The following is a 22,634-nucleotide window of genomic DNA, read 5'->3' as shown; positions in this document are numbered from 1 at the left end:
TTTTTGTATACATATATATCTTTCTAAAGACATTTTTGAAAGTTCATAAATTTTATTTTAAAAAAAATTCATGTGAGAAATCTTGTTATAAGGGCTTGTAATTAAGCTAAATAATTAATAGAGGTGATTGATATTCTATTTCAAAATCGTATTATATAATTTTTTTTTTTTTTTTTATGTGTTTGTTGGTGTCAAAGTCTTACATCGATTAGAAGACGACGACCTTAGTAGTTACAATGACACCTTCATCACCTAGAAGTGTCTTTTCAAGGAAAAACCTTGCGAATCCTAGCGCCCAAAATAGACATTATCTCTAAGAACTCACCTGTCATGTGTCTGGATCCAACATACATCAATCGTGCTTTAAAAAAGATGTACTTACAAATTATACTATCCCATTTTATCGTGCTATTAGCAATAAGTCTATAATCTATTCATGATATGTTCAGAGTTTGCACTAAATTAATTAAAAATAATTTAAGCAAAAAAGAAATTAATTTATATAGATAATTATATGTTAAAAAAAAAAAAAAAAAAAAAAAGCGTTCCCACAAATTGTGTCCTAATTAAAGATTTTTTAGCCCATCACCAAAAATTGAAGCAAAATCCTCCATTTCCTGCTTCTCCAAAACCACACCAATCTCAACACCACCACTTCCATCTCCACTCCTTGTCAAACCAATTGCTCCGGTTCTATCTATCGACACAATCTCTACTTTCTTTGGTCTTCCCCACCCGAAATCCGACCCGTACATGTCAAATTGGGTTGACCCAGCTACCCCAACCCCTTGTGCTCCTGGATGCTCATCCCTCATTCTCACAAACTTAGTAAGTGTATCCTCGGTTCCCTCAAGAACTCCATTCTCCATCTCTTTGATCATATCGCTCACTTTCTCTGCAACAAAGGCGACCCCATTTTCTTCCTTAACTTCTCTTGCTTTTGCAACGAGCGCATGTGACATAACGCAGTTGCCAAAGTAATTAGTTACAATTGGAGGATCTAAACGGGTCCGGTAATCAGCTGTAAAGGCAATAATAACACTTGTATCATCTTTTACTCTTTTGGTTTTCATAAAGCAGACGAATACGTACGCGTATGTAAGCACAAAAGTGGATAAACGAAGCTGTTTTGATTTATTCTCTATATTTTTAGATGATATCTTATTCCGGAGTTCCTTAATATCTTGATGGGTCAACTCAAATGTGGCTCGAACCCAGCTGGGTTTCCCTCCCATGCTCGGCATAATCTTCAAACTTTGTGAGTTGGGATTCGAATCCGACTTTGCAAAATCCGACCAGTTTTTCACGTACACCATGTCGACCCCGTTAGGGTCTTTGATGAGAGTCCGGTCAAAACATGGGGTTAATTCTGGAGGTAAAGAAGAGACTTCTTCTTGTTGTTCTTGTTCTTGACGTAGTTTGCATAGAAAAGCCCAAGATTTAATAAACATGGTTGAACTTCTCCCATCAAGTATGGCATGGTGAGTTGATATGCCGATGCAGAACCCCTCATTTGGAAACAAAGTTATTTGTATAGAAATTATCGCTGCTTTATTATCAGAACTAAACAACTCAGGTACGAAAGGACGAAGCTCTAATGCTTCATGAATATGATTGTCAAACAGGCGGGTGGAGTCGGCGTTACATTCTGCAACACTGAGTGAAACACCATCGTTTAGGGAGTAGTAGATGTATGGTTTTAGGGCATCTTGGGGCCAGATGAGGTTACCAGCGAGAGGGAGATAATGGAGGAGAGTTTGAGAGAGAGATAGCTTGAGGTTGGGGAGGATGACTGAGTTGAAGAAATGAGAAGTTAAGTGAGTGATGTGATAGAAGAAGAGGCGTTCTACGGGACAGAAATTTAACCAAAGAGTGTCGTATTTTGTTAGAGGGAGAGAAAACTCAGTGGGTAAGGTTGAGGGAGGAGTGACTTTTGTGGTTTCATGAATTTTCACAACGTCGGATGGTGCCATGAAAGGGAGATCAATTAATAACTCTCTGGCTTATAACATTAACGGTTTAAATAGCCTTGGTTCAGTTCAGCTCTAGAATTGACTCATTGATTAGGCAATTAATTGTAGAATGCCATCTGGAATCAGGCTTTGATGTAATACATATATGTACATAACACAAGCATAAGCATGCATTAAAAAGGAACAAAAAGATGTGTTTATTCGTTAACCACAAGTTAATTAACAAGGATAATTAAGATATAAAGTTCATCATGGCTCTTGGATTATGACATTATCATTTTTCAAATTAGCTATGCTTACAGTAGAGTTGACAATGTCATCGAACAGGAGGATTTTGATAGCGGCATAGAATTATTCTTTATCCCCATTGTGAATTAGTCATGCATTCTGCAGATTTATTTAATTTGTTAATGTCGAATGCATGCGCCCACAAGAAATTAAAAAGAAAACATAGATTTGATCTCATTTAGATTGAGGTTACATATACAAGTAGTTCATGTGATGCCCTTGAGGCAGACAGAGAAAAGTACTGCAGGTTATCCTCTACAAAATGATGAGAGCTTGAGACAGGACAAGGGAGAGACATGGGCATGCATATGTCAAGCCAGTAACAGTTGTCTCATTAAATTAAACGTTGATTTTTATGCACATCTAGAATTAGAGAGAATCCGGACAATTGAAAGGGAACGTTTGATGATATTCTAAGGAGAAAGTATTATTGTTCTTATCAATTAATTGATAACGATATTGATATCAAATCAAAATATTATTCTAATAAAGTAATTAAATTAGTTAACGTTGCTACCTTCCTGTATCTTAAAAATATTTAGGCCCATCAACAAGCTGGTGGATATGAAAGCCAAAGACAGGAATTACGCCCAACAATCAAATAGAAAATTTTAACGAGTATTAAAACTCTACAGCAATTATAAAGAATAATGACAGTAACTCATTCTCACTCTCTATTCTTTCACACCTAAGACTTCTCACTATTATAGAAAATACATAACAGAAAACCTAACCCTATTTGGGTTTACCAGAATCAAACCCAACTCAGGTCAAATTTTGGTAAACTAATTCTAAACCTAATTAGATATTGGACTTAATTACTATGAGTTGTCGGAAGCCGATAATCCGTTAAGACTAAGAGAAGTATATACCATATCTAACCCAAACAGATAAGCAAAAACCTCCCTTTCTTGGTTTCTCTAAAACCACACCGATCATGAAATCTCTTTCTGTTGCAACTATTGCATGCAACATAACGCAGTTGCCAACATAATCTACCGGAACTGAAGGATCCATCTAAACGGCTCCTGTAATCTGCTGTAAGTCCAAACATAATACCTCTATTATCTCCTCTTAATCATTTGTTATAATGATGAATTATTTCTCTCTTATTTTCTTAAAAAAAAATACTTGCAGAAGCAAGATAATTCTGATTCTGATTACAGATTCACCTTTCAACCATATTATTAAGATGGACCGCAGCCGTATATGACAAATATAATTAGGTTGAGTTTATCATTATTATAATATATAAAGGTTGATTCGGGTGAAGAGTCTGAAGACAGACGATTTTCAAAGACAGGATAGAATTATAATACAAGGGCAGATGAAAGCTCCGGCAATAGGGAAAACCAATACATAGGAAGTTGACTGCAGAAAATCCAAAACGATTTAAGATAAAATAATGCAAACCTTATGCGTCCGTTTGGTTTATTATTTATCTATATTCTATCCCTATTTCAAATACAAATGCACTTTGTTTCCTTATTTTCAAAATCCTATCCTAAACTAAAAAAACTTTTAAACCCTCCTAAGTTTGTTAATTGATAAAAACACTCCCAACAAAAAAATTTATAAATTAACAAAAACATCCTCACCCACCCATAGTTGCCAGATTTCGGCAACCACCATCGATGGTGACCGGAATCTGTCACAACGGCGTACAAACAACTGGAATTGGCCGATAATTCGTCGATTTGACCTTTAGTGACGATCAGATCTAGCCTTTTGTGGTCGTCGACCGTTAGATTTGGCCGTAGATCTGGCCTTTTCCGGTCAGATCCATGGTGGATCTGACCGGAAAAGGCCAGATCCACGCACGATCGGCCAGATCCGACCGGTCTGAGCTGTAACGCCAAATTCAGATCAAATTTCGATAGTGGTGGCCGGAATTTGACACTGTGGGTGGGTGGGGGTGTTTTTGTCATTTTATAAAAAATTTATATATTGGGGTGTTTAGTTAAATTAGCAAACTTAGGGGGTTTTTTTTGTTAAATTTTAAATTTTACTTCATAATAATCACCCAACTCTACTTACCAATACTATTTCAAAAATCCTATCCAAAATAATAAACCGAACCTTATACGTTATCTTTTAGCCCACCGACAAATAAAGCAGAAAAAACTTCCATTTCTTGCTTCTTCAAAGCCACACCAATCTCAACACCAGCGCTTCTTCCTCTATTCTTGGCCACACTATAGCTCCATTCCTATCTATTGACACAATCTCTACCTTCTTCGGTCTCCCCCATCCGAAATCCGATCCGTATACGTCAAACTGGGTCGACCCGGCTACCGAAAGGGCTTGTACTCTTTCAGACATGGATTTAACTGCAATCAACACCCTTGAAAGTGTATCTTTTCTTCCTTCAAGTTCTCCCCTTTCTAACCCTTTGACCACATCGCTTAATTTCTCTGTAACAAAGGCAACCCCGTTTTCTTCTGTCAAATCTCTTGCTGTTGCAGTGCATGGATGTGGCATAACGCAATTGCCAACATAATTCAATGGAACTGGAGGATCTAAACGAGTCCTGTAATCTGCTGTGAATACGAAAATAACAGTTCTTTTGTCTTCCCCTCTTCGAGCTTTAACCAAGCAGACGAATACATATGCCAATGTTAGCAAAAAAGTTGATAAATGAAGTTGTTTTGGTGTTTTGTCCTCCTCCTTTTCATTTTCTTTATTCAATATAAACAATACCTGATTCCTTATTTTCGTGATATCTTCACGGGTCAACTCAAATGGGGCTCGAACCCAATCGGCATTCGGTGCTATGTTTGGCAAAACCTTCAGGCTTCGTGTGTTGATGTAAGCGTACCAGTTGTTCACGTACTCCATGTCGATACCAGTGGGATCTTTGATGACAGTTCGGTCAAAAGACGGGATTAGTTCTGGTAACAAAGAAGGATTTTCTTCTTCATCTTTACCTTGTTTGCATAGATAAGCCCATGACTTGATAAACGTGGTTGAACTTTTCCCATCAAATATGGCATGGTGAGTTGTGATGCCGTTGGAAAACCCTTGACTCGGAAACAAAGTAATTTGTATAGCAATCATCGCTGCTTTGGGATCAGATGTCAACAGCTGAGGGATTAAAGGATGAAGATCCACAACTTCATGAACTCCATTACCAGAAAGCGAATTGAAGTCGGCGGTAGATTCTGCAACAGTGACCGCAACGCCATCGTTTGGGGAGTAGTAGATGTACGGCTTTTTGACTTCTGGGGGCCAGATAAGGTTCCCAGAAAGAGGGAGGTAATGAAGGAGAGTGAGAGAGAGAGAATGCTTGAGCTTTGGGAGGATAACTGAGTTGAAGAAATGAGGGGTTAAGTCAGCAGTGATTTGGTAGAAGTAAAGGCGTTCAACAGGAAGAAAATTAAACCAAAACGTGTCGTATAATGTTAGAGGGAGAGAAAACTCGGAGTTTGAGTCGGAGGAAGGAGTAACTAGAGAAACCTCCTGTATTTTAACGGTGTTGGACGATGATGCCATGAGTGAAGAGTAAAGTAACAAGAAAGAAAGAGATTAAGTGCAAAGAAAATTTTGGAAAAATGTAACTGTTTTTCTTGATTATAGAATTAGTTAGACCATCTCCAACCACAAACGCTTGCCACAAGTTTTGTGGTTGCTACAAGTTTTACAATAAATTGGCGTGATTTTGGTGTATTTCACTATTATATATCCAACCAATTCTACTAAATATTACATCAAAAAGAATATTTTTTAGAATATTTTTTCTATTAATAATCAATAATTAATCAATTTCACTAATTATTTTTTTATGTATTAATTAAATATTTAGAATGCTATTTTTATTAAATAATAATTACTTTGAAACTTATAATAATTTAATAAAATTATTAATCAAGTAAACATTATATTTAATATAAAAAAAATTACATCTAATATAAAATGTCACAAAAAAGGTAACAACAACACAATAGTAAAATTCTATATCGATAGTAATTTAATTTTTTGAATTAGTATATTCTTCTCACAAATGATCAATTAATGCATTTCGAAAGTATGGTGAGCCTTTGTATCCTTGATTTGTCTATGTCGAGCAAGAAAATTTTGAGATCAGATATTTTCATCTACGACGATTTCAACTTCAGGAGTTTATTATTATAAATATAAATATAAATAATAATCAAATTAACATAAATACAAATAACAAAAATTAAATAACAAAAATGAGAAAATAAAATATATTTTATAGTAGATGAATAGTGCCACACCAAATTGGTGTGGATGAATAGTGTTACACCAAATTTGGTGTAACACTGTTCACTTACGTCAATTTGATGCAGTTTTTGGTGTTGGGTTGGAGCACATTTTGCACACCATTTTGGTGTAAAACACCAAAATGACACCAAAATTGAGTTGGGTTGGACATGCCCTTACAAAGCTATTTATATACAAAATAGACTTTAATAGCTCTTTAATAGAACCAGCTGTAACATCTAATAGTCAACCAGTCAACCAGTCAACTAACACTAATCCTAACATTCTCCCTTAAACTAAACTTCTATGGACCTTATCCTTTGCAGCATGTGATTTTTATCCTCTGCTTTCAAGTATAGCTCAACACAAAACACAATATCAACTGATCTGGAATTCAGGGCTTAAAATTCATCAGTAGCATCTGATTCTTCTCCTCTATTTTCAAATATAGCTTAACATAAAATTGCTCTGAAATACAACACCAACTGATCTGGAACTTTGTTAGAGTTGGTGAACTCTATTCAATGTTAGATACCCATTTTTAAAGTGCAGCGGAAGATTTTACCAAGTTGATTAATGATTATCAAGTTAAGCATGAATCAACAACCACAAGCGATAAAGATAAAACACACAATCATATACATGGTTCAGCTAAAACCACTCTTAGCCTACATTCATGGGACCTCGTCCAGATTGAAGCTATCCACTATAACAACAAACATTACAAGATATCACTCAGAGTTGATTTTAGCTCCAACAAAGAGAACTCCTTGTTCTACGTTGTACTAAACATCACCATCTGAATCTCTAATGCTTCGTCGCTTCAGGATCACTCCATACCAGGAACACTCTTGAACAATGCTTGAGCTTGATCCAAGCTTCACTCGTCGAAGAACACCTCCAGCTTCCACGACTTGAACTCCTTTCAAGCTTTTAGCGTAGAAACCAAGTTCCAGTAGCAACAAACAATAAACAAAGATGAACAAAATGATTTAAGCATAAATCCATACATGGAACCTTTCAAGGAATAAACTCTTTGAAAATTTCAGAGCACAAACAAAAATAATATCCAGGTTCGAAGATGCAAGGAAGAAGAAGATGGGTTTAAATAATCCTTGCTTGGCTAATCTCTTTAAGACAAGTGGCGGACAATCTCTTTCATCTTTTGTTGGGACCACAAGCAAAAGCTCACAAACTCTGCAGGACCACAAGAGGAGATGCGGACACCTATAAAGAGAAAACTCACACAAAAACCATGAAAGAGATAAAACTTGATGGGCAAGATAATATAACAAAGACGCCACATGTGCAAAAAGAATCAGAGTACAAACAAATACAATATTAAAGGTTGGCTTTACAAATGAGCAAGAATGATAAAGGCCAACTTCGTGCTTCCCAATTCTTGCCAAGTTAGCAAACAAGGCTGACATATGTTAGTCTGAAAATGGAAAAGATTTTATCTATCTTCTAGGACCACAACCAAACTTTTGGGACCACAATCAAAAAGGGAAAAAGTCTGATTTTCCTTGGACCACTAAAGGATATTGGGACAATTGTAAGTGATCCAAATAATAGCACAAAAGATGCAAAGAAAATATCTTAGTTGTTAAGTAAAAAACACAACTTGTGCAAAGTGAGTCAGACATCCGATGTTAGCACAGAAGAAGAGTGTCTGCACACACGAAGTAAAATGCGAGATGAAATGCAACATGCATATGTCTGACTTCAGTATGCACACACAGAGCAGTTATGCACACATACAACATAAGTTTTACAAAAATATTCAACAAACTCAATACAAACATCCAACTTATGTAGCCAGCATCTCAACTGAAATACTGCATCAATTTAACACAAACTATAGTGTCTGAGATAGATGATAGTAATTAGCTAACTAAGAGCTTACCAGTTTTCTTCCAAAGAGTATACTCTGAATTAGGATTTTAGTTACCTCCGAGCTCGAATTATCTTACTAAACTCTAATAAATGGTGCAAGATAAGAAGTTAGTCCAGTGAGGTGTTCTTCAAGATCGTGAGCACTAACAGCGAAGAGTACTTGCGATTTCCAAAACTGATAATTGTCTCTCGTCAATTTGGATGAGATTATTGGAAGAGTTGGCGAAGACATTGTAGATGAATTGACAAAACTGCTTGAATCAGGAGTATGTTTATCTGATTTATGAGAAGAAGAAGAAATTGAAGAAAAATCGACCATTATCGACGTTTGTCAATGGCTCTGATACCAAGTGAAAAGTAAAGTAACAAGAAGAGAGAGAGAAACTAATGAGAAAGTGTAAAGAAAATTCTAGAAAAATGTAACTGTTTTTCTTGATTATAGAATCAGTTACAGAGCTGCTTATATACAAAATGGACTTTAAGCAATAACAGATTCTAACAACTCTTTAACAGAGCCAACTGTAACTACTAATAGTCAACAAGTCAACTAACACTAATCCTAACATTCTCCCTTCAATACTTACTAACACCATGAAATTAAGAGAGGAGAGATGTTAATGGCTTAATGATCTCTTAATGAGTACTGAAACATCTTTAAACCCATTACTACTCTAAAAAAGAAACTCTTGAATAGTTAAAGCTTGAAGATACTTAATTACTTATCACAACTCTTGGACATGATTCGTTTACTTTTTGATCTAATATAATGGTGTCATTTCTCAAATTGTTTGTTCTTACTCTCACTTAATTATTTATTGTATTTGTAATCGGTGAAACTTCCAAAGTCAATGCCAAACTGATTAAGATTGATCACCATTGTCTTTATTATAATATATGGCAAGTTGAATTGAGAGATGTGATGGTAGTCCAATTTAAAGACAGCATACAAGTGAAGATATATATAAAGAGTAAACGACTTTTTCCCAGCCAATTAATGACTATTTCCCACCCAAAAAGTAACCAATTTATTACCCAAAGTTTATATTCGGACCAATCGTTGGCCAATTCCAACATCATTATAACCTCAGATCACCATTATTCTCTTCACTAATCATCACTCAATAAGACCCCTCAATCTTTGCTCTTGCCAATCGTTAGCAATCGACCCCATTAGGGTCTTTGATGAGAGTTCGGTCAAAACATGGGTTAATTTTGGAGGTAAAGAAGAGAGTTCTTCTTGTTCTTGATGTAGTTTGCATAGAAAATCCCAAAATTTGATAAACATGGTTGAACTTCTCCCATCAAGTATGGCATGGTGAGTTGATATGCCGAGAACCCCTCATTTGGAGACAAAGTTATTTGTATAGAAATTGTTATGCCTAAAAAATCAAGGTTGATGTAAGTTGATGTTAGCAAGCACCATTCAGAGTTGAGGAAGGCTTTACACTGTCCAAAGTCTACCATGTCACCCAAGACAGAAAGAATATAGCTATCAACAACCCATCCGACTCAAGTTTTGTCTGTGAATGAATTTGGTTCATACACCTATCCAAGCCCTATTTAATTTAATGATATTTCTTAAGTTATCAGCCAATGGGACACAATGAGAGATTTGCACAACACCAACCCACTTACAGATATGTAATCATTACCTTGAGCATAGCAGGTATAAATAGGCAACTCCCCCTCACAAAATAGGGATCAAACACTCTGAATTCAACAAAGAAAATAGCAAAGACATACCATGAGAAAGAGACTACCTTGATTTTCTCTAAGAATACTTAGAACACCAAGCACCTATAACTCATATCGCAGTTCACAATCTCTTGTAATCTTGGCTAATAACCAAGAACTCACTACTTATAAGAAAACAATGGATGTCAGATTCGCTTTAAGCATATGAACCACTATAAAACTCTTATCATCTCATTTATTTTATGTCTTTGCATGCTATTGTGATAACAATACTCCATACTTAACTCACATAATTGTTCAAGTGTAATTTCTAAGGCTCTCTTAGCACTTTGCATGTGCGAGGTGTCAAAATAAAGCATCAACAAAAATGATCTCCACTTTATCATTAGAACTAAACAACTTAGGTATGAAAGGACGAAGCTTTAATGCTTCATGAATATGATTGTCAAACAGGCTGGTGGAGTTGGCACTACCTTCTGCAATATGATTGAAACACCATCGTTTAGGGAGTAATAGATGTATGGTTTTAGGGCATCTTGGGGCCAGATGAGGTTACCAACGAGAGGGAGAAAATGGAGAAGAGTTTGAGAGAGAGATAGCTTGAGATTGGGGAGAATGGTAGAGTTGAAGAAATGAGAGGTTAAGTAACTGATGTGATAGAACAAGAGGCATTCTATGGGACAGAAATTTAACCAAAGTGTGTTGTATTTTGTTAGAGGGAGAGAAATCTCAGTGGGCGAGGTTGAAGGAGGAATGACTTTTGTGGTTTCATGAATTTTCACAACGTCGGATGATGCCATGAAAGGGAGATCAATTAATAACTCTCTGGCTTATTACATTAAGGGTGTGTTTGGTTTAGGGAATGTTGGATTACTACAAAGTTAGATTACTTTGAAGATTGTTGGGAATCTTTAGGAAAATGTGTTTGATTAGTTGGAATAAATTGGTGGGTATGTTATATTAATATGTTTTGTTGGGAGGAATAAATTGGTGGGTATTTTATATTAATATGTTTGGTTGGGAGGAATAAATTGGTGGGTATGTTATTTAGATTACTAAATTGCCCTCTTTTTAAATATTAATATAATATTTTTATTATTAATTTTTGAATAATTTCTTTAAACTCCCAACATTTCAGATTTACCTAATACATCCCCGCTTATTAAAACTTTAATATATAACAAAATCACCCCCACCACCCCAAGCCACTGCCCCTCTCTATCATCCACAGTCGGAAGTTGTTGGAAGTCACTTAGAGTCATCGTGAGTAGCCTACCGTCACCGTCCAAGATAGATCTGGCCGTTAACGGGCTTTGGAGATTAATTAGGAAAGAATTAGGTGCCTTAACCATTCAGATTTGAACTAGGAAAATACAATAACCCAAACAAATACAATAACCCAAACAAGCTTGCAATCCATGCTGTGGTAACATAAACGGTAGCTGCAGTGATCATTCTTTCTATCCCATGAGTCTAGAATCTTCAGGATTTGGCAAAGTCATCAGCACAAACTTTTTAACTCTATGAATAAGTTTTCCAACACCATAAGAATCATCAAATTCCGATTTCTATAGCTCAAGTTATGATCAAAACATTGAAGCATGCTCATCTTAAAGAATTTCTAGGTTTTAAGTCTCGTCTTCAACGCATCACAACTTTTTTGTTTCAATTCCGATTCTTGCACCGTTTGTTCCTACTCTTTAGAAATTTCATTGACATCATTCAAATATCATTTATAACCTTAAAATATTCAAAATAGAGCCGTGATCCCATAAAAGGTATTTATGAAGAGATTAACTCAAATTTCACAAATTAAACACACTTTTCCACAAATAATCCAATTGAATTACTAACAAAATATGAATTTTCAAGCTCTCATCATACATGTTGCTTGTGACAGACTACTTTAGAAAGTGGATAGAGGCACAAGCATTCGCCCAAGTATGAGACCAGGAGGTAAAAAGCTTCATTTGGAAGAACCTAATCTGTTGGTTTGAGATTCCAAAGGAGATAGTCACATACAAAGGGTCCCAATCCATTAGCTCTTGCTTTAGAGATTTCTGTGAAACATGGGGAATCATGCTCAGCTTCTCAACTCCCCGAAACCCTAATTCAAATGGCTAGGCCAAATCATCTAATAAGACGGTCATGCAAACTATGAAGAAGCACCTGTAGAAAGCAAAAACAGCTTGGACAGATGAACTACTAGGAGTATTATGGTCTTATAGAACAATCGTCTACTCATCCACAAGCGAAACTCTTTTCTCCCTAGTATATGTCTCGGAGGTAGTCATCCCAACAAAGGTGTTGGTCTCGTCCCCCAGGCTCCAATGGATGAACAACAAATCAAATAGCTAGAACTTATGCCACAACTTGGACACTATTGATGAACTGTATGAACAGGCACAAATTCAAAACACAATCTACTAGCAGCGTGTCACTGGGCACTACAGCCACAACGTTCGAGTGAGGTCATTCAAAGAAGGTAACTGGGTCTTTTGAAAAGTTTTCCAAAACACAAAGGAGATAAATACTGGAAAACTCAATCCGACTTGGGAAGGTCCATACAAGATCACCCGATTAGTCGGCAAGGGTGCCTAAAGCTTCAATCACCAGAGGGCAAAGACATCAGTCACAGTTGGAATGCTATCCACCTCAAACGGTATCACTTCTGGCAAACAATATCTTAGCTTTTTTTTGCAACTTCTTTTTTGTTTTTTGTTTTTTCAAAAGGATGAGTGGGCCTGTCCACCTCTTTCATTGTCAATCGGCCTTAAAGCCTTGAATCAAGAATAAGTACTATTCAAAGAAAAATTGCGTTAAACTATTCTACTACAAAGTTTCAACTATATGGTCAGTCACGCCGACTGGCCCTAATTAATCAGGGTACAAGTTTCCAACAACATAGTCGATCACGCCGACTGGCGCCACTTAATTAGGGTAGAAGCTTCCAACTACATAGTCGGTCATGCCGACTGGCCCCACATCATTAGGGTTGAATTTTCCAACTACATAGTCGGTCAAACCGATTGGCCCCACGTAATTAGGATTGTTGTTTTCAACTACAAAGTTGGTAATGCCGATTGGGCATATAGCTCGTGAATTTTCAACTACAAAGTCAGTCACGCCGACTGGGCACATAGCCCTCAATTTTTAGACTACAAAATCAGCCACGCTGAGTCGATTCATGTGTGACATAGGATCAACTTGTTCAAAATCTGCTCCAACACTTGGAAATTTTGTTAGTTAAGCAGCTCATAGTCATCAGCCAGAGCGATTAAATCAATTGGCTTATTACTACAATCGTGCAACATTCAATAACATCGATCCACAGTCAGCCATTAGAAAAATATCAGATTTTATTAAAGCCTCATAGCGGTTAATTTAGGTACATAACTATGGGCGTTCAACACCCAAAATATAAACACAAGTAAACAAGTACATTTATAGAGAAGCATGCTCCAGATCATCATCTTGAGTCGAATGCCCTACAGTCGATTCAACCTCCTTCCCTTTGCTCATGGAAGCCTCCATCGCCTACTTATCCCGAGAAAGAGACCGGGTTGACTCAATAAGAAATCCTATCAAATCTCTGACAAAGTCGTCTACTTCATCCTTATGCTCAACCTTGATATGATCTTTCTCTACTCTACCATGCCCACTAGCTGACTCTGCTTCGATCTCTTCCCACAGTTTTATATCTTTATCAGGGTTCCAATGAGAAGTTTAGCGCGGGCCATGATCATGGCATCTATGGTGATTGATCAACATCGTTATCTTAGGGCGATTGACTCCTCCTCCTTTTCGGCAAGCAACGTCCTTTTCCGCCAGCATCTTGTCCTTTTCCGCCAATGCCTTCTTCAACTCAACCAACTCCAGCTCAGCCTGTCAAAGTTTGGCAGCATTCTCCTTCAATAACTTTAGAGTCAAAGCCTCCCAAATGCGCAAGCCAACGTTAGTCTTAGTCAGTTCTGGGATCTTTGCATCTTGGGTGACGGCAAACTTTTTTAGATATAGACTCCCAGTCAGAGCTTGCAAAAAATCAAACACTTAGGATTTGTATTTTCGGAGACAAAGCATTCAAAGAAAAATGTTACTTGAAATTGCCAAGCCACTACCCATTTAGCAGCTGTACTTATCCTCATCTGGTCCAATCGGCTCTCGTCCGTGGGTAGCAAGAAAGACTTGGCTAGTTTCCTCATCCCGATCGTATCAGAGTAGACAGAAGCTGTCATCGGGAGTGTGACTGTCATTGGGAGTGTGACTGTCATCTTCTCAACATCCTCATTGATTTGAACACTCTTTGACGATCCGGCTTCAGTCGAAGGCAGCATAGTTAATAGGACTGACTACGTTCGTCCTACCTAGACATTCTCGCTTGGCCTAGTCATTGATTCTCTCTTTCTCTCAGCTCGATGCTGGGTGATTGCCTCGCTTGCATTCAAAATATTAATGTTGATGCTCTTCATGAGTCTCTCTACAAAAGCAATCTCTTCAGGAGTTAGAGGATGAAGAATCAAATGTCCGAAACAGATATGGTTGTAGTAGCATGTCAACAAAATGCTTCACATCTACTTCAGCGAAAGGAAAGGTATACCTTTCTGTATCGCGGCAACCCCCCTCCAAAGATGACTCGCCCTAAGGTTTGCCTCTTGCAAAAGCACTTTCTAGTCTCTCTGCTTTTGCGGTATGACAAACACTTCCTGGGTGGGCATGTCCAATCCGTCGCCACTCTGACTAGCATTGTTAAACCTTGGATCTGTAGAATAACGAAGGATGAGGCTTAATACTCAAAGTACAAAAGAAAGTAAAAGGACACTCACCAGTCGCCCTCCAAGTAAATGGTATGTCGCCCTGCTCTCTCTTTCTAAAGACATCTTTGCCCTTTAAGAAGAAGAACTTCCCTTCTAATTCTTATCGCTCGATCGTAAGAATGTCACCAAGTGGATTTGGTCATGCTTTAGGGTAACTGAATATCTACCATTGTCTGTGTCGTGCTCATTCAAGTAGTAAAAGTAGAGGAACTCATGCAGACTGAATCCCACTCGGTACATAGTACAAAGAAGCTCCAATACTATCATGAAGTGGTTCAATACTTCCCAAATGAAGTAGGGAATTGGCAACCTTAGCCCCTCATAGAAGTAAATATCATACATAGCGATCCACCCTAGTATGTCCCAGTTGACCCGCTCATGGTCTCTTGATAGACGTATCTCGACCGAATCAGGAATATGGTACATGGTCCTTATCCTCTATTCATCATCTTGATAGAGCACTAGGGGATAGTCTAATGGCAAGATCTCTCCACCTGTTTGGTTGAGTACATCCCTTGTAGTCCCACTTATAGAAGGTTCACCCTTGGGATTACTGCTTGCCTCTTCATCATTATCTTCTCCAATCTCTCCTTGCTCTAACGAGTCAACACCACTCGATTTGGCAGTAGTCGAATCAGTCATGGCTACATTTAACCCTTTGGTGACCTCACGGGCACATTACCTTCCTCCGGCAATACTACTATGGGGGGATCCCTCTCTATCTCACCCTGACTATTCCTACTCGGCTCAAAATCCAACATTGCGTATTCAAATGTTAAACTCCTCACACCACAATCAGCTTAGTCTGACAGATCGACTGGATGGTCGAATTAACTTTCACTGCGGAGGATGAAGTTATAAGCAACTTAAGAAGTTGTCGCTTGGCTCGAATAGACGCCTCAAGCGTGTCGAATGGAGACAGTTTATAAATCAACCTTTCTCCTTGCTCCCACAAACCAAACTCCCAAAAATTTCTAGATTTTTTCCCAGCAACAATCACATTTCTAAACCAAATCCCCTCTCTCTGAAATTCCACAAAACTCCAAAAAAAAAAGGGCACTTCAAACTACCCAAAAGAAAACTATCCTAAAACATGCCTAAACTACTTGGAAAACTGAAGGAAAGAAAAAGCAAAAGAAATAAATCGGTATTCTGTGAAAGAAAGTGAATAACCATGAGCAAATCGCTGAACCTAAAAAAGCTTCAATGGTGACTGAAGAAAATCCTTTGAGAGAAATAGAGAACGAAATGAAGGTGAATATGAACAGTCGCCAGTGGTTTTTCTCCTTTTAATCACCTAACCTACTAGGACAACATGCGGCAATAGCCAATTGGCTATGACCCTTCAATTTCCTGTTTAAAGAAAGAGGAAAATCCTAATCATACACATGTCATAAGATAGGACTGCCTTGGTAACCCTAATTTCTCGTCTCCCACTCAAAACACATGAAACCCTATAGTACATGCATCCCGTTTGCTTGACGCCACCCCATCACACTTTGACGAGGCTCGACTTGCCCGAACAAACCAACTCGACTCAACTCCCTATCCAAGAAACAGACAAGACTTACTTTTTAGAGTAAAGAACGCGTAGACACTCAGCCTGATTGGCCAATTGAACTCTATAAAGGGTAGCACCTCATACCCTATCATTTGGTTTGGTTCAGTTCGACCGACCAAATAGACTCGGCTTCAAGGGTTGCTTCTTACATGTCTCATGCTACAGGGATTGTGCCCCGTATCTTAGCACTTGGTTTGATTAGCAGAGAGGACTTAGTTACACAAGGTTACGAGAATATAACGAATAGTCTCCTCACAGCTTTCACCAAGACAAGACATCTAAGAGAATACTCGATCGACCCGGTAGGCTGCCTTTTGGGTAAGGTAGCTCTTCGTTAGACCAGCTACTCTCCAAGCTAAATACTCTTTAGCTTAGGAGTCGGGGGTGTTAGAGTTAGTGCCCTAGAGCCAATCGATTTTGTAAAATTGACTCTTTGTAATAATGTTTATTAATCAATAAAAGACAATTTTCTTTTATATCATGTAAATCATAATTTCGTGCATTGATATATGTCCTTAGGATGGTAGAATCGTGACGAGAGTATCAAGTGTTTCAAATCTTGATAGTGAAAACCTTATGATCATATATGGTGGTCATTCTAGAAATGTTCGTAGCCCTAGTATTATTCTAACCAAGGACACAAATAATACGATAAGACTATTATAGTGTTTATGCTTACTGTAGGTAAGTTCACTGGACAAACACACTAGAGGATTTCAGATAGATGGTAACCCCAGTATCTATGGAATAAATCCTCTAACGAATGGTGGTGCATGTGATCCTTAGACTTGAGATCATCGGAGCACCTTGTGCACTGATTAGTGTAGTTTGACACTAGCCTAACGTAGTTCTATTTAGAGCTATCAATACGGTAGTGATTGGCTGCATTGAGGAGTGTATCAAGACTATGGTGGATCAACAAAGGATTCATCACTCCCGGATATGGGAGAAGTAATCTCACGATGCAATTTGGTGAATGGTAATGACACTAAAGCTATGACCATAGTGGGATTGAGTTGTTGCTTATTATTCTGGTCATTGGTCCATAACTGAATACAAAGATATCGAGGATAACTGATGTTGACACTATTTATGTACCTCAGCCTCGATGAGATAACGGATGATGAAAGAATTTGATTGCACGGTAACCATATTGTTGATAGGTAGTTATTTCGCTGAATCCGAATCTATCAGGTGGTCATGATGCCTTACTAAGGGCCAATCTTGGTCTGCGAGTAGTGAGACAATTAATTGGTGTTAATTATGATACTACTCACTGCATATATGATAAGGAGCCTATGGGTTACACACTTAGAAGATTATTTAAGAATCGTTTTTGTGAAAGGGGTATTTTCATCTTTTAGGACAAAAGGGTATTTTGGTAATCTCATAATGCAATTAAATTTGCTGAGGTTGTAGCTGTATTTAATTTTAATATTACAATTAAAATTAGTGAGATTATATTAAAATATATGTGCGCATGTATTTAAATGGATTATTATTAATAATTAAATGTTAATATATTATTTTATATTAGTTGATTTTAATTATATTAATAATTAATTAAAATTAAAAATACCATAAAGGGTGTGTTTGGTTACAAGGATTGATTAACTTGAGAGTCTATGGCTATTCCTATTAGGATTAGGGTTTTAATTAAGTGACACTATATAAGTGAAACTTAATTAAAACATAATAGAACAATTATTCATTCAGTGAATAAAAGAAAAAACCCAAGCCACCCTTCTCCCTCTCTCACGTTTTTCAAAGTGTTTTTGAATCAAAGAATTTTTTTTTTTTGTTTTTTATTCACTTGCTTCTTGAAGCCTTCTATTTGTTCTATTAAAACAGTAGTAGGTTATACGGATTATCTTCGTGTGGACGACGTTTGTGCAATTCTCTTCTTGAATCGACAAGCAAAACTAAAGTATTGAAGGAGCCTCCAAACGTTGGTAAGTTATTCTGAATCCTTGAATGGATTTATTATATTGTTTTAATGCAGAATTTATAAACATGTAAACATTATAATCTATACCCAGATTTGGGATTAAGAATTTGATCGGATTTTTATTTGTTTTGAATCTATGTTTTTCGCTACGTATACCTGATCACTTGCTAACGAGGGGTTGACTATGGGGGTCAAAATCACCCGGGCATGTTCCACCATAGTGGCCCAAGCTTATGATCCAATTTTGGTTGGGTCAGCATCGAAGCTCGTGACTTGGGTCGAGTCACGATCCCCAAATCCAGCCTTCTTTCAGAATGGGCAACACTGACGGCCCACCTAAGGCCAGGCCTCCTGTTTTGTTCTATCCTAATTCACCCAAGATTGCATATCTTAGGAAAATTAAGACTCCTGTTACTATTAATTCAAGTGAATTTGGATCTTTCCTATTCACAAGACCTCTTCCCTTAAGGATTTAGAGTCCCATCAAGATACAAAGATCTTACAACTACAATATAAACAGGGGTCACTCCACTGTTTAGGCATTCAGCCTCAATATCACCTATCAAGCACCTAAGCTCTTACTCCTAAGAGTTATACTACTACGTCATGGTTCTAGTCTCCGACTTAACCTCTAGTAATCCTTAACTATCTTACCCTCACTAAATTGTCTCATTTAGCTTTACTGACTTGAGCGTCGGAGTGCCTACAGCAAACACCACACCGATGTCCAAGTAAGCTCCACACTTGTTTGCTTTGTGTGCAGGTACAACAGATTGCTTGTGGCCTCAACCTCTCGGGATTAGACCATATTTCCGCAATCGTAGATTTTAACATCTATAATAACCCTAGTAATCTCATATAACCCCCAACTAAATGCTGCCTAATGGTTTAAATAGCCTTGGTTCAGCTTTAGAATTGACTCATTGATTTGACAATTAATTCATTGTAGAATGCCATCTGGAATCAAGCTTTGATGTAATACATATATGTACATAACACAAGCATAAGCATGCATTAAAAACGAACAAAAAGATATGTTTATTCGTTAACTATAAAATGAACAGTAACCAAATTAATTAAAAAAAGAAAAACTCTTATAACAAGGATTAAGATATACGGTTCATCATGGCTCTTGGATTATGCTTTTTTCAAATTAGCTATGCTTACAGTAGAGTTGGCAATGTCATCGAACGGGGGGATTTTTTGGTGACCTATGCCCACTCTTTGTTAAAACAATCTGATTGATTAATGTATTATTATCAGGTCGGGAGATTCAATGATTCATTATTTTGATAGCGGCATAGAATTATTCTTTATCCCCATTGTGAATTAGTCCATGCATTCTGCAGATTTATTTAATTTGTTGACGTCGAATGCATGCGCCCACAAGAAATTAAAAGAGAAAACATAGATTTGATCTCACAGGGACAAGAGAGACATGGGCATGGATATGTCAAGCCTGTAACAGTTGTCTCATCGAATTAAACGCTGATTTTTTTGCATATCTAAAATTAGGGATAATCCGGACAGTTGAAAGGAAACATTTGATGATGTTCTAAGGAGACAATTATGTTATTATTCTTATCAGTTAATTGATATTCAGTATAATTAATAACAATATTGATATCCTGTATCTTAAAAGCAAGGTTTTGAAACCTAGCTCGGGGTTAAACCCAGCAAAGTAGTCGGGTCCCGGGTTGACCGATTGAACAGGTTTGACAGGTGGATCAAATCAGTGATGTCAACATGTAAAAGGTTTGAAAACTAACAAAAAACACCCCTTAAAATTACTAAGTTCCTATAGGTTTGAAATCTTACAAAAACACCCCAAATTACCCTCCCAGCATCGACAACCTAGACCAAATAGGGCATGTTTCCAATCAACAATAGACCCCATCACCACGAAAACTCTCCTCTCATCCTCGTGACCAAAACCCATCTCACCCCACCCAAGTTTACCTCAACAATTTGCTGTTGCCGCCGATTTATTTTTGCAATTTTCAGTCGTTTCGCTCACTGAAAATTACCTCTGTGGTCACCTTTCCATTCACCTACCCTTTCTCTTCAAAATCCTCAACATCTCGACCTTCAATTGTTTACTGATGGTCGTCCTAATTTATAGGGTTTTTGATGAATAGTAAAATTGGTAACCGGCTCGGTGAAGGCCCTGGGTTCCGGTTGAACCAGTTCAACCTATCGGGGCCAGGCCGGGTTTTAAAACACTGCTTAAAAGTCTTTAGGCCCATCAACAAACAGAGAAGCAAAAACCTCCATTTTCTTGGTTTCTCCAAAGAGTAATGCTATGTGCACTAACAAATGTGTACTAATCAAAGTATTAACATTGAAATTTTGAAATTTTTTTTTGGAGGGAATTTCAAATTTCCAATGTTAATACTTGGATTAGTGGTTAGTGCACATAATTTTATTCTTCTCGAAAACCACACCGATCATGAAATCTACCAGAACTGGAGGATCTACCTAAACGGCTCCTGTAATCTGCTGTGAGTCCAAACATAATGCCTCTATTATCTCCTCTTAATCATTGGTTATAATGATGAATTATTTCTCTCGTATTTTCTTTAAAAAAAAAAAAAAAAAAAAATACTTGCAGAAGCAAGATAATTCTGATTCTGATTACAGATTCATCTTTCAAGTTTCAGCCATATTATTAAGATGGACCGCGGCCGTATATGACAAATATCCTTAGGCTGAGTTTATCACTATTATAATATATAAAGACAGACAATTTTCAAAGACAGGATAGAATTATATCTTCTCCGTTAGAAATTTTTTTTTGCTTCAATTTTGTCATGCGGCAGATTTTTCTGTTCGAATTGAAATGCGTATAGAAGAGGGAGTTTGACGATTAAAATACATTTTTAAATCTTCAGTCAGACATTCACGTGATGACTTTATAAACAGTGAGAAAAAATGCCTTAAAAATTGAGGGAAAGGTTAGAGTAGTTGAGACAATAAAGAGGTGACAGATAAGAGGAGATTAATTATAATACAAAGGGAAAATGAAGCTCCAGCATCTCCGGCAATCGGGAAAACAAATACATGTAAAATAAGAAGAAGTTGACTGCAGAAAATCCAAAACGATTTAAGATAAAAATAATGCAAACCTTATATGTTATCTTTTAGCCCAGCGACAAATAGAGCAGAAAAAACTTCCATTTCTTGCTTCTTCAAAGCCACACCAATCTCAACACCACCGCTTCTATCTCTACTCTTGGCCAAAGCAATAGCTCCACTCCTATCTATTGATACAATCTCTACCTTCTTCGGTCTCCCCCACCCGAAATCTGACCCGTATACGTCAAACTGGGTCGACCCGGCTACCGAAAGGGCTTGTACTCCTTCAGACATGGATTTAAGTGCTATCAACATCCTTGAAAGTGTGTCTTTTCTTCCTTCAAGTTCTCCCCTTTCTAACGCTTTGACTACATGGCTTAATTTCTCTGCAACAAAGGCAACCCCGTTTTCTTCTGTCAAGTCTCTTGCTGTTGCAGTGCATAGATGTGGCATAACGCAATTGCCAACATAATTCAATGGAACTGGAGGGTCTGAACGAGTCCTGTAATCTGCTGTGAATGCGAAAATAACACTTCTGTTGTCTTCCTCTCTTCTAGATTTAACCATGCAGACGAATACATATGCCAATGTTAGCAAAAAAGTTGATAAATGAAGTTGTTTTGCTGTTTTATCCTCCTCCTTTTCATTATCTTTATTCAATATAAACAACACCTGATTCCTTATTTTCGTGATATCTTCACGGGTCAACTCAAATGGGGCTCGAACCCAATCGGTATTCGGTGCTATGTTTGGCAAAACCTTCAAGCTTCATGTGTTGATATAAGCGAACCAGTTGTTCACGTACTCCATGTCGATACCAGTGGGATCTTTGATGACAGTTCGGTCAAAAGACGGGATTTGTCTTGGTAAAAAGAAGGATTTCTTCTTGATCTTACCTTGTTTGCATAGATAAGCCCATGACTTGATAAACGTGGTTGAACTTTTCATCAAATATGGCATGGTGAGTTGTGATGCCGATGGAAAACCCTTGACTGGAAACAAAGTTATTTGTATAGCAATCATCGCTGCTTTGTCATCAGATGCAACAGCTGAGGGATTAAGGGATGAAGTTCCACAACTTCATGAACTTCATACCAGAAAGCGAATTGAAGTCGGCGGTAGATCTGCAACAGTGACCGCAACGCCATCGTTTGGGGAGT

At 37.4% G+C, this 22,634-nt stretch overlaps 2 protein-coding genes and 1 pseudogene across 2 annotated transcripts; all 3 read right to left on the bottom strand.

Moving 5' to 3' along the window:
• Positions 1-566: 566 nt before the first annotated feature.
• On the bottom strand, positions 567-1,973 carry LOC116126957 (malonyl-CoA:anthocyanidin 5-O-glucoside-6''-O-malonyltransferase-like). Its single transcript, XM_031412628.1, has one exon. It carries the CDS (start codon positions 1,971-1,973, stop codon positions 567-569), a length of 1,407 nt encoding a protein of 468 aa, XP_031268488.1.
• A 2,368-nt stretch (positions 1,974-4,341) lies between these two features.
• On the bottom strand, positions 4,342-5,753 carry LOC116126956 (annotated as a pseudogene).
• Positions 5,754-21,525: 15,772 nt separating this feature from the next.
• On the bottom strand, positions 21,526-22,041 carry LOC116126955 (phenolic glucoside malonyltransferase 1-like). The gene has a single exon (XM_031412627.1). It carries the CDS (start codon positions 22,039-22,041, stop codon positions 21,526-21,528), a length of 516 nt encoding a protein of 171 aa, XP_031268487.1.
• Positions 22,042-22,634: the final 593 nt, after the last annotated feature.

This window comes from Pistacia vera, unplaced genomic scaffold, assembly GCF_008641045.1.
Source record: "Pistacia vera cultivar Batoury unplaced genomic scaffold, PisVer_v2 Contig188, whole genome shotgun sequence".
NCBI classification, from domain to species: domain Eukaryota; kingdom Viridiplantae; phylum Streptophyta; class Magnoliopsida; order Sapindales; family Anacardiaceae; genus Pistacia; species Pistacia vera.
This window is presented reverse-complemented; position numbering and strand designations above follow the sequence as displayed.

Bases quoted from the DNA above. Each gene is read 5' to 3' on its own strand.
- LOC116126957 (XM_031412628.1), bottom strand. From the start codon at position 1,973: ATGGCACCATCCGACGTTGTGAAAATTCATGAAACCACAAAAGTCACT.
- LOC116126955 (XM_031412627.1), bottom strand. From the start codon at position 22,041: ATGGTTAAATCTAGAAGAGAGGAAGACAACAGAAGTGTTATTTTCGCA.